Source organism: Cornus florida, unplaced genomic scaffold (genome assembly GCF_030987335.1).
Source record: "Cornus florida cultivar Cherokee Brave unplaced genomic scaffold, ASM3098733v1 CherokeeBrave_3.0.0_Hap2_Chr01, whole genome shotgun sequence".
Lineage (NCBI taxonomy): Eukaryota > Viridiplantae > Streptophyta > Magnoliopsida > Cornales > Cornaceae > Cornus > Cornus florida.
The window spans coordinates 46,103,406-46,115,750 of NW_026775571.1; the positions used below are offsets into that span (position 1 = coordinate 46,103,406).

The window sequence follows — 12,345 nt, forward strand, 5'->3', positions numbered from 1 at the left end:
CACCCCTAGATACCCTCTAATCTACTTTGCCTATATAGACTTTGTTAAATTCTTGGCAAAAAAGTTCCAAATGTGTCTCAGCAATGTCCACTCTGTTCAAAACTTTAATCTTGGGAATGCCTAGAATCCCTTAAGTACTTTTAGGTCTGCAAAAAAGCTTCGAAATTTCCAATTTCACATGTGGTTGATCAATTCCTTGAAGCAACTTCTTCACTGAATGCTTATTTAGTGGAGAAATTATAAAATACGAAGCAAGAACTGGACCGAGTGACATAACTGATTTAAACTTAGTCATACTTTGCTTCACCAAGTGACATAACTGATTTAATATGTTAAATTTTTTGATTGAGTAAAAAATATATTCTCATACATTGCCATTCGACGAGCAGAAATCGAAAATATTTCTTCACCATCACATTTGCAGTTGGGTATCAATTCAAGAAGTTGGAATAGGTTTTAACGGTCAATTTCTAGTTACCCTCGCAAGTTCTTTATTTTTCTTCATCAACACTTTTTACGGGACGAAAGGAGTATGTGTTTAGTATCTCACATTATTTAGGTTGAAAATACAGAGCAAGAACAAAAATGAAAAAAAAGTTTAAAAGATTTCTTCACCGTTTAAAGTCATGACTTGGGTGATATGTAAATTAACCAGAGGTTTGCACCTTCGGAACAGAGCATTTTTAGGAACTAAGAACTTAAGTTTCATGGGAAGAATTGCTTCCAGTGGTACTTCATAAAATATTATTGATGTTCGATCCATAAAATAAAATTTTCACTAAAATATATTAAAGGAAGGGAAAAGAACTAGAATATTATTACAATGTTTCAATCATGATATTTGTTTAGAATCTAAGACAGTTTTATTTTTCACCTTTGTCTTGCTATTTCTAGTCATCATTTCCTACATTGTTGATTTTCGCATCTGACAAAAATGTGTAGACATTTTCAGATGCTTTAAAATCAGCAACGTTGTTGCCTGCAAATGACATTCATCTATTCCAAAGTAGAATCGTTTCCTGGGTAAAAAGCCAGAACAAGGACACGTGCTACTCTTGAAGGAATTAACATCAAAGTTCTTCGGAGCTCTGACATAGTGTACAACAGGTACAAATTTTCGATTACGACCACATTTAGTACATATATATATATATATATATATATATATATATATATCTAAAGATGGAATCCAATCTCTATTAAGTTCTACAAGAACATAAGTTATTCAGCGTGGGCCAGAGAGTTCCATGTCTTGCAAATGTGATGGAGAATCAGGTTGGATAATCCGAGTATGGTGCCCAATTCTTGCCTGCATGCGACAATGTTAGTATATATCAACCTACTTGGTAATCTTTGAAAAATGACTAGTCACAACGTGTATGCATACATGCCTCCGAAGCATACAATACATTTTGGTTTCACAATCTAATGACATTGTGTCCATCCTATGTTTTGCCTATTCAAAACATGCATACGTTGTTTAGGTTGTAAATATAGAGAAAGGGGTAGTTGATAATTACCTTATTCTCCAATACAGCATCAGTAGTTTCCTGCAGATCTAGAGCAAGCTCGAGCTTGCGAACAACAGCAATCATTGAAGGGCGTTCAGTCCTTTGGAAAAGCAAGCATTTCCTAGCAACTTCCACAAAGACGCTCAAAGAAAGAGGCGATATCCTCCCCATCAGATATGGATCAATGATCTCTTCAACAGACCCTAATTCTATGCACTCCTCTTCGATACAAAATGCTTGCCTTCCCAACAAAACATCAAACAACAACATGCCAAATGAGTACACATCAGATTTTTCCGTGGCTCGTCCACCACGCATATACTCTGGAGCCATATAGCCATATGTACCCAAATTTGGTGAGATGGTTAATGAGCCGTCCTTGGGAACCAAACAGCAAAACTTGAAATCTGAAATCTTTGGAACCCAGTTTTGATCTAAGAGAATGTTGGATGGCTTTATGTCAAGATGGATAATTGTCTGCTCCACACCTCTATGAAGGTAGTTCAGTCCTTGTGCCACACCGATGCAGATTTGGAGCCTCTGCTTCCATGACAGACGTTGATTATTATTGGTAGTATTGTGTAAACAATCAAATAGGCTCCCTTTGGCCATGTATTCGTACACCAGGATCATCTCAAGCCCATTATAACAGTACCCAACCAATGACACAATGTTGATGCATTCAAGTTGGGACTGAACCCTCAACCTCGTGCAAAAATTATTGTAGAAATCATCACTTGTCAAGTGTCGTTTGATAGCAACTTTCCCTATTTCTTCGATATAACCCTCGTAAATCTTACCATCACAACCATTGTTTATTAGGAGGTGATCATTGAAATTGTTTGTGGCCTTTTGAATCTCTGCCAGTGAGAATTGACGAGAATATACTTTTGGCAGTGGATAAGCTTTTGTCATTGAAGGTCTCTTTCTATTCCTCAATGAGTTCCACAGCCACCACCCTGACGGCAATCCGTGATTAGAATTGTAAGCCTTCTTTTGTTTCCAAAGTGGAATACTCTCCTCCACCCTGCTTTCATTTATTACCTCAATAGGAGGTATACTATAATGCCCGGATGTTGATGGAGAATCCTCCGACGTAATACTCCAATCAGTATGCTCTTTGCAAGTCCCGCCAACATCGATAACCTCTTGCTCTTTATCAGAGTCAGCAGCCCTCCTCTGCAACTCCAATGTAATTAAATTGAGTCTCGCCACTATTTCAGCCATTGTAGGCCGTTCATTTGGCTGATCATTCAAGCATTTGTTGGCAATTTCCACAAACCTTCTTAAACAATGAGGTGAGATTTGCTCCTTCACACTGGGATCCACGAGATGATCTTGTGTTCCTTTTCGAATGCATTTTCGGGCCCAAAGGGCCAGACTATGCTGCTCCTCCTCAAGTGTCATATCCACAGCCCTCCTACCACACAACACTTCGAACAATACCACACCGAATGCATATACGTCTGATCTCTTGGTCAGTCTTCGAGTCATGAAATACTCTGGATCCAGATAGCCGAATGTGCCTTTAACGTTGGTGCTAATGTAAGTGCCTGATACGTTTGCAATGTCCATTTTTGACAACCCAAAATCAGAAATCTTAGCTACCCAATTTTCATCCAACAGAATGTTTGAACTCTTCACATCACGGTGTATGATTCCATGGTGGGCACCCCTACTTGTATGAAGGAAGTCCAACCCGCCTGCAGCACCAATACAGATGTTGAGTCGTCGTTCCCAGGAAAGAGGTGAGCTACCCCTACCATTTCTACTAGCTTTGTGAAGATGGTCAGCAAGGGTACCATGAGCCATGTACTCGTAGACCAGGATCATCTCCTGGCAGTCGTCACAGTAGCCAATCAAAGAGACGAGATGATTGTGGCGAAGCTTCGAAAGGGCGTTGATCTCAGCCCAAAACTCATGAGCCCCTTGTTTGGATTCCGAATTCAACCGCTTTATGGCAACACACTTTCTCCTGTCAATGATCCCTTTGTACACATTACCAAATCCACCTTTACCGATGACTAGTGCATCATCAAAGTTGTTGGTGGCCAACTGGATCTCAACAAGTGAGAAGCGCCGTTGCACCTCCTCCTCCACCAATGATGATGAGATGTTTATTTTGCCAGAGTTTGATTCCAAACGATTTAAATGATACAGAATGAAGTTCAATATAGTTAGTACAAGAATTATACCTGTTGCAATCGTATTTACACTTCCAAAAGATAAAACTAATTTTCGGGGTGTTGGAGTCCTTGATATCGGAGCATTTGCTGTGAAAACAGGATTCACACCAGCGAGATTGTTGTCGGGATTGCTCAACTTAAATATCTCCATACCTTTGAGGATTGCATCAATTTTTCTAGTGCTTGAATCATACATGAGCTGCAAAGCTATGGTTAGATTACACCTGCCCTCCATCCCGTCTCCTTCCATCATCACCACATAGTCCTTGTACACTGCAACCCCATATCCACCTCTCCATTTGATCATATTTGCTTTAGTCTCGACGATCTTATTATTTATCAGGAGATCAAACTGTTTTTGGCCACTTTCAGTAATCATGGGTTCAAGCTCACAAAAATGGAGCCTAACCAGATATCTAAATCCCAAATCTATCGGTAGTTTCCATGTAATGTTGTACACTTGGTTTGTATGTTGTTTTGAACACATTGACCAAGTAGTTCTGTAAACTTCAGATGGTGCAGGGTATGTGGCCATGTTTGTGTATGTGATCATAATGTTTTTACTATCTCGTAAAAGGCTTGTTGACTGTAGCAAGTAATTCTTGTCCTCAGACCACATGCGAAACATGCCCCAATCTTCTACCGCCGAAATGGATCTCCCTCCAACATTTAAACGGTGAACCATCTCTAGTGCAGTACGGTTATCAATATAGTGTCGAAAAAACTTATTGCCAACGACACGAGTGCCCAAATCACCATCGAGAGTGTAGTAAAGACCAGTGGGCATGGAGATGATCTCAATTCGATTGATAAAAGCATAAACATCATCATCATCAACATTTGAAGAACTAGTACTTTTTGAAGGAGAGAATGTTATGTTTACTATTTGATTTTCTTCAATGCTCACGCAGAATTCTTTTGCAAAATAACCAACACCCAAAGCATCAGCAGTAAGGGAAGTGTTGAAGTTGCTAAGGAGAGTGTAAGGACCAGCTTTAACAGTAAAAAGAGCCTTAGATCTTTCAAAACCAGGGTATGAAGTTGGATAGAAGTGTAGGCGAATGACTTTTTGGCCTGACCTGATTTTAAATGTATAGGTGAATTGAGCATTAGAGATCCAAGCGGTCATGTAGGGAACATGATCAGCAAAAGGTGATTGGTGGAAAGTTGATTTTCCGTTTGCTTCTTTAGGTGAAGTAAATTTTGTACCCATACAAAAGCAGATGACCTACCAGAGCCGCCACAGTTAACGGCGACGTCATCTACCATGTAATGTTGGACAGGCGAGTCACTTGTGCCGGCCGTAAATACAAGATGGTGGACGAGATAGAAGGTGCTGATGATTTTAAGATGAAAAAGGTACATGGTTGTTTGGTGCCCTAGGCAGAATCAAAGAGACAGTAGTTCCCACGGCTAAGGGGGAGAGAGAGACTCAACGAGTGTGTTGTTAAGACCGCGTCGTTGGTGGGCCAAAATAACAGAAGACTAAAAAACGACTTTTACAAGTCATTGGCAAATTTTTCCACCAAAATGAAGCAGCTTGGAAAAGAGTACTATTTTGCATTACTGTCAAAATTCATTGCACATGGTTGTTTGGTGCTCTAGGCAGAATCAAAGAGACAGTAGTTCCCATGGCTAAGGGGGAGAGAGAGACTCAACGAGTGTGTTGTTAAGACCGCGTCGTTCGTCGGCCAAAAAAACAGAAGACTACAAAAAGACTTTCACAAGTCATTGGCAAATTTTTCCACCAAAATGAAGCAGCTTGGAAAAGAGTACTATTTCGCATTACTGTCAAAAGTCATTGCACATGGGACGTCTTGTTTTCGGCTGGAAATTTTCAGATTAGGCCATTGACCGACCGCTATATTTCCATGGAAATTTCTTTGTTATATACTCCTTTTGTTTCAATTTAAGTACTGTTTATGAAAGTAGTAATTTTTAAAGAAATATGTGAGACATGTATTGTCTGTTTAAAAAATTACTAACATAGTCATTTTAAGTTTTGAATATTCAAATTTGAAATTTTAAAATCAAATAACATATATGAAAAAATGTGAAATATATGATTTTTATAAAAAAAAATACACACTTATTTTAAGAAAGACAAAAAAATACATAACACTTATTTTGAGACATGAGAGTATTTTAGATTCCCCTGGCGATTTCTTATTTTCACCACTTCTATATCAATGTTTTATTTTTTTAATAGAATGATGAAAATGTGATAATTTGGTTATTTCCATGAAATAGCACAGTAGGATATGCTCACTGATCAATTTCCTTGGTTGTAATATGGTTTGAATAATTACAGTATTAATTACGATATTAATCACTATATAATAGACTTATATTAAATTTAAAAAAAAAAAGTTACAAATCTACCAATACATCGCGTATAAAGTCAAGCCACAGACTAAAATAGAAAGTTTTGATTGGCTTTAGATATTAAAATACGAAAAATGCTTTAGAGTTCGCCGGTCAATTGCACTAATTTATATGAGCTTTCGCATCAAGTCATTGATATTCCAAAAGTCATGATCACACAAAATCAGTTAGATTTATCCCCGCTGTCAAACACCTTATTACTGCATAAGCCCATCGAGCTAGAAACAGAGAGATCCACAAATCCAGAACCAAAGAAACTAAAATTATAATTAAACAAATAACATTATCCATAATACACACTTTTTTTTCCATGAAAACTTGAACATTAGGTTGATAATTTGTGGAGGGAGAGCAATAGAAAGAGTTATGATTACAATTATGCACCTCTTAGAATAAGGAGATTGACTCTTTATTTGGTAAAGACTTCATCACACCATAATTACTATTTAAATAGGGACAATGCTTAGTTACTTATCGGTGAGTAGCTGGACAATGCTTAGCTATTCACCGGTGAGTAACTTCACTCCTTAGGTGTTCCAATAATAAAATAATATATCAATTTTAATAAAAAAAAATTAACAAAATTATAAATAAAAAAAAAAGGAGAAGAAAGTCGAATTGACCCGTTTTAATTGGATAATTACTCTTTCTTTTTCTTTTTCTTTTTTTTTTCTCTTTTTCTTTTTTTTCTCTTTTTTTCATCGATTCCCAAACCCACGTCCTGCTCTCTCCACTGTTCTTCTTCTTCTTCGCCCTTTCTCTTTTTATTTCTCTTTAATTGGATAATTACTCTTTCTTTTTCTTTTCTTTTTTTTTTTTTCTCTTTTTTTCATCGATTCCCAAACCCACCTCCTGCTCTCTCCACTGTTCTTCTTCTTCTTCGCCCTTTCTCTTTTTATTTCTCTTTTTCATCGCTTCGCAAAATTAATTGACAAAATTAAACCAAACCATCTTCAACTTTGCAACCAATTATAGCTAGGTTAAAAAATATATAAAATCCTTTGGTATTTCTTGTCCTTCGATCTTTATTAAATCTCCATATATGTTATCAGTTTTACTAAATTTCTATATTTAGTTTTAATCATACTTAGGTTAAATTTATGCATGGCTAATTCCTAATGCCTTAAACTTTTAGAACAGATTCAATGCTTGATTTGACAGAGAAAGACAAATATACCAAGAAATCGACATAGGTCAACACATTAATAACAAAGAAACCAGACCTAGTTTTATTCAGGCTACACTTTTATAAGTGGCTTTAGCTTTTCTCTCGATGCATACACTTGGAACAACAAATTAAACAGAAATAGGACAGATAAAAATTGAAAAATGATCCATGTAATAAACTTCCTTCGTGTGAACTTTCTTGCCAAAATCAAGCTTCTGTCCCATCTCCGAAATATTGAGCAATGGGTGTTCAATTGTAAAAGAGTTACATGTAATTAGCAAAATCTTCCACTGAAAGAATGAATTTTTTATGTTCAGTGATGAAGAGAGAGAGGGGAGAGAAGCAAAGAGGAGGAGTAAGAAAGAGAGGGAAAAGTGTCAGATGATAAAATGTAGCCGGCTCAATTCTTTAATTGGTTGCAAAGTTGAAAATGGTTTGGTTTAATTTTTGTCAATTAATTTTGTGAAGCGATGAAAAAGAGAACAAAAAAAGAGAAATAAAAAGAGAAAGAGTGAAAGAAGAAGAACAGTGGAGAGAGGAGGGCATGGGTTGGGATTCAATGAAAGAGGAGAGAGAAAAGAGAAAGGGTGATTGTCCAATTAAAACAAGTTGATCTGACTTTCTTCCTCTTTATTTTATTTTATTTTATTAAAACTGATATGTTATTTTATTATTGGAACACCTAAGGAGTGAGTAGGGTGAAGTTAGTCATCGATGAGTAGCTAAGCATTGTCCATTCTTTTATCATTTGATCTACAAAATTCTATTTTTATGGAATTTTTCATATTTAAAGGACAATGCTTAACTACTCACCGGTGAGTAGTTTCACCTTACTCAATCCTTATGTGTTCCAATAACAAAATAACACATCAATTTTAATAACAAAATCAGCAAAATAATAAAAAGTCAAATCGACCTATTTTAATTGGGTAATCACCCTTTCCCTTTTCTCTCTCTTTCATCAATTCCCAAACCCACGCCCTCCTCTCTGCACTGTTCTTCTTCTTCTTCTTCTTCACCCTTTCTATAAATATATACGTATTGGCAAGTATGATGTATATATATATATATATGAGAGAGTTTAGATACAAAACCATATATATACAGCAGCTTTATACATTTCCTATAATGCTGTGATCGCATGAATGAGCTGAGTCTATAGCCGTCAACGAGTCTATAGCCGTCGACTTTTACTGCAGCTATGAGACTTTGGGTTTTGTCACAGGGATTAGCGATTCCCAAATAAAAGAGAAAGGGTGAAGAAAAAGAAGAAGAAGAACAGTGCAAGAGGAGGGCGTGGGTTTGGGAATTGATGAAAGAGAGAGAAAAGAGAAAGGGTAATTACCCAATTAAAACCGGTTGATTTGACTTTTTATTATTTTGTTGATTTTGTTATTAAAACTGATGTGTTATAATAAGCGCTGAAAAATGCGCAATTAAACCCCTTAAACTAAGGTATTGTAGGACCTTTATCTATCTTACTTTCTCGTTTTAGACTAATTTCATGTTATTGCTCTTTTCAAGCACTTATCCCAAAAATAAGTTAATTCAGCCAAGTAAGAGCATTAAAAAAACTAACTCAAGCTGGATGGAAGAAATGAGCAAAGTGGAAGCAGAATGAAGCAAAGTGTGGAAATTAGCAAGTTCGATCGATCTCAACATCACTTCGATCGATCGAAGCAACATTGATCTGGACACTTCAAGATGGATTCAAGCCCTTGTCCTTATCCAAAAGATTCCACAATGTTCGATCGATCCAACCATTTTTCGATCGATCGAACATATTTGATCTTATCCACACCTACCACCCCACCTACCACTTTTGTCTCTTTCCCAAAATATCCCAAAATATCTCAGAGATTTGTCTTTATTCAAAAAGGCGCTGCCAAGGATGGATCAATCTCTGCAGCATTCGATGGATCTCAACACAATTCGATCGATCTTAGAATAGTTCGATCGATCGAACCTCCTCAAGTCCGGAAAAAAATAAGTTCCAGCTCATTAAAAGTTGACTCATCGTGCAATCATTACAAGGACCCTAGTACACAAATCCAAACCATTGGGTGTGACACTTAACCTACCTATATAAGGATTTTGAGCCTGTTTTACATGATATTTCATATATCATCTCATAGACTTAGAAACATTCTTGGAGAGGAAGAAAAGAGAGGAGGAAAAGCTAGAGACACATTCTTGGGAGTTCTTCCATTCTTCTAGGGTTTCCATCAAGAAGGAGGTCATTCCTACCATGGAGATAGCCCTTGAGGGTTGGATGACTACTTCAATGAGTGGCTAAACATCTTTTTAGGGCTAAAGTTAGCCCTGAGCATGCCTTCTAGACTCTAATGCTTTGTATTTTGAGAGGATTTGTGTTGTAACCTTGTCTTGACACTTATTTTATATATGAATCTTGTTTATTCAATGATTTGTGTGGTTTAATACTTCCAATTGGTCATTTCATTCTATCCATATGTCTATGTATGCTAGAATAGATGTTCATGCGTTTATCTCTAATTTTTGTGTTATTGATGCATGTCTATGTGTGTTGATGCTATGGATTTAGAGATTGTCAAGGGATAGTGCTTAATAAAATACTATTGTGGTTTATTTGATAGTTCATACTCATGTCTTGATGGATTGTGCCTCTTCCTTAGTTTCTTTAGTTTAATTTTCATGCACTTAGCTTAGTTGTAGTGTAGTTACCTTAGTTGTTAGATGGAAGGACAATCCATACTTGTTGTTTGATGTTCCATGCTTATGAATGCAATTAGTATTATTCTCTAACCATGTGATGTGTTTAGATTGTGAGCTTAAAGGAAGGATTAATGGCTTAGTTTGATGTATTGTGCTATTTGCTAGGTTGCTTAGACAATATATACTTAATTGGTCATCCATACTCGTTGAAACAATTAATCACACACTCTCAAATTGCAACACATGTTTTCTCTCATTAATTATGCATTGAATGTCTAGAATAGTGATGTTTAGTGGTGAACTCTAGATCCTAAGACCTCACTCTCTTATTTTCTCTAAATTTCATTTAACTTGCTTGTTCTACATTGAAGTTGTTTAGTTTAGTTTGTATTCTAATCAACCAATCATACCACTTTTTGATCACTCGACCTACTAACCCTATACATTGTTTCCATTACTAGTGCACCCACAATCCCTTGGGACGATCCTTACTCACCCTAGGTATATTTTTAGTTAGAGGTAGTAATGACATTTATAAATTTAAAACTTGGCCACACTATTTTGCACAAATTTGGTTGTACCCCACGACAGGCCACCAAGTTTTTGGCGTCGTTGCCGGGGATTTGAATTGGCAACGCCGTATTTTGGAAACAAATAGGAATTAGTACTCTTTTGATCGCGTCTTTACTTTATTTTACTTTTGTTACTTATTGTGTTTCTTCTTAATTGGCTAGGTGCATTGAGTAGGGAAATCGAGCAAAGGAAGCTAAGTGAAGCTAAGCAAAAGCAAAAAGGAGCTAAAATCTAAAAAAAAATTGCAAAGCATAGCAAGGCTTGAAAATTGAAAATGAATTGAAGTTGCTTAAGGACCCTTTGTGAGATCTTTCTAACTCAATCTCTAGTTAAATCATCGGCCCGAGTGGTGGCAAGTTTTTAAATTCTTAGATAAATCGTGATCCCGCGTGGAAGCAATTTACTTTTCTTTGCATGTTGTTCAAGCATGGGAGTATGGGACCAATGTATGTGGAGATTTGTTGATTGATTTGTTGCGAGGGTGAAGTGATTGTTTTGATTTTTGTGCGGTCTTAACCCACCCTTCATCATCCTAATGGAAAATCTAGAAGCTTATCTTGGTTATTTAGACCCGAATTTCATGGAACACCCGCCTTTCAACCAATTTTCTCTCGGAGTTCAAGCTCCAATTCCTCCAATGGTCCTTCGTGATCATTATAATCTCCATGAATACCATACACCAACTTGTATCATGCTTCCAAATTTTGGAGCCGATCAATATGAGATTAAGTCCGAGACTATTCAAATGTGTCCACTTTTCTATGGCTTAGATGGTGAGGAACCATATAAACATCTTGATGAATTCCTTGAAATATGCTCTACCATGAGGTACATGAATGTCCCGGAAGAAGTTCTTAGGTTACTTCTCTTCCATTTCACTCTTAAAAATAAGGCTAAGCATTGGTTCAACAACTTGGGGGCAAATTCAATAACTTCTTGGGTACAAATGCAAAATGAATTTTAAAAGAAATTTTACCCCGTGAGTTTGACCAATGTTATGCGAACTTCTATTCGTGAATTTTCTCAAAGGAAAGGAGAACTTTTGCATGAGGCTTGGGAAAGATTGAATGAGTTGTTAAGGAAATGACCACACTATGGCATTCCTAAATGGCAAGTAGTTCAATATTTTTGTGAAAGTCTATCCGACATTCACAAGGACATAGTTGATACCTCATGTGGAGGGTCATATTTTGGGAAACATGAAGATGATGTTTGGCACCTTTTTGAGAAAATGAGTGAAAATTCATTGCATAAGTGTCACACTTCTCGGTTGAGTCATGATTCTAATAACAAAAAGAAAAATTTGAAAGTATGTCAAATTGAGAGTCTAATGGAGATTGTTGCCGAGGTCAAAACCCTCACTCAAAAACTTGATCAATTTTTATTAAGTAAAAAACCGACAAATCAATCATCTCCTCTTCTTAATCATCATCTTTATCATACTTGTGAGCCATGCATGACTTGCTCAAGTGTATTGCATACTACTTCCAATTGTCCCTATGGATATGTGCTTGATGAACACTATGAACAAGTCAATACTACATTTGCTCACCCTCTTTCAAATGCTTATGTTCCGGTGTAGAGTGAACATTCAAATCCGTTTCAAGTTAAAAAATTTTAAAACCGATATATTCCCCCTCATCAAAGAAATAGAAGTTCAAAAGGGTTTGTCTCACATTCTTCTCTTTATCATCAAAGCATGAATCATTTCTCTCATCCTCAAGTTTATAATTCTCAAAGTAGCTCTAATCATTCTCATGCACTTTCTAGCAACCCCACATTTGAAGATAAGGTCTTAGTGGCTTTGGGTAGTTTGGAAATGAATAAA

General features: G+C 36.6%; 1 protein-coding gene across 1 annotated transcript; it reads right to left on the bottom strand.

Moving 5' to 3' along the window:
- Nucleotides 1-805: 805 nt before the first annotated feature.
- Nucleotides 806-5,031, bottom strand: LOC132295780 (receptor-like protein kinase FERONIA). The gene is made up of 2 exons (XM_059794067.1): nucleotides 1,521-5,031; nucleotides 806-1,309 (listed from the first exon to the last, which is right to left on the bottom strand). The coding sequence occupies exons 1-2, from the start codon at nucleotides 4,908-4,910 to the stop codon at nucleotides 1,226-1,228; spliced, it is 3,474 nt and encodes a 1,157-aa protein (XP_059650050.1). The 5' UTR covers nucleotides 4,911-5,031; the 3' UTR covers nucleotides 806-1,225.
- Between the last annotated feature and the right edge of the window lie 7,314 nt (nucleotides 5,032-12,345).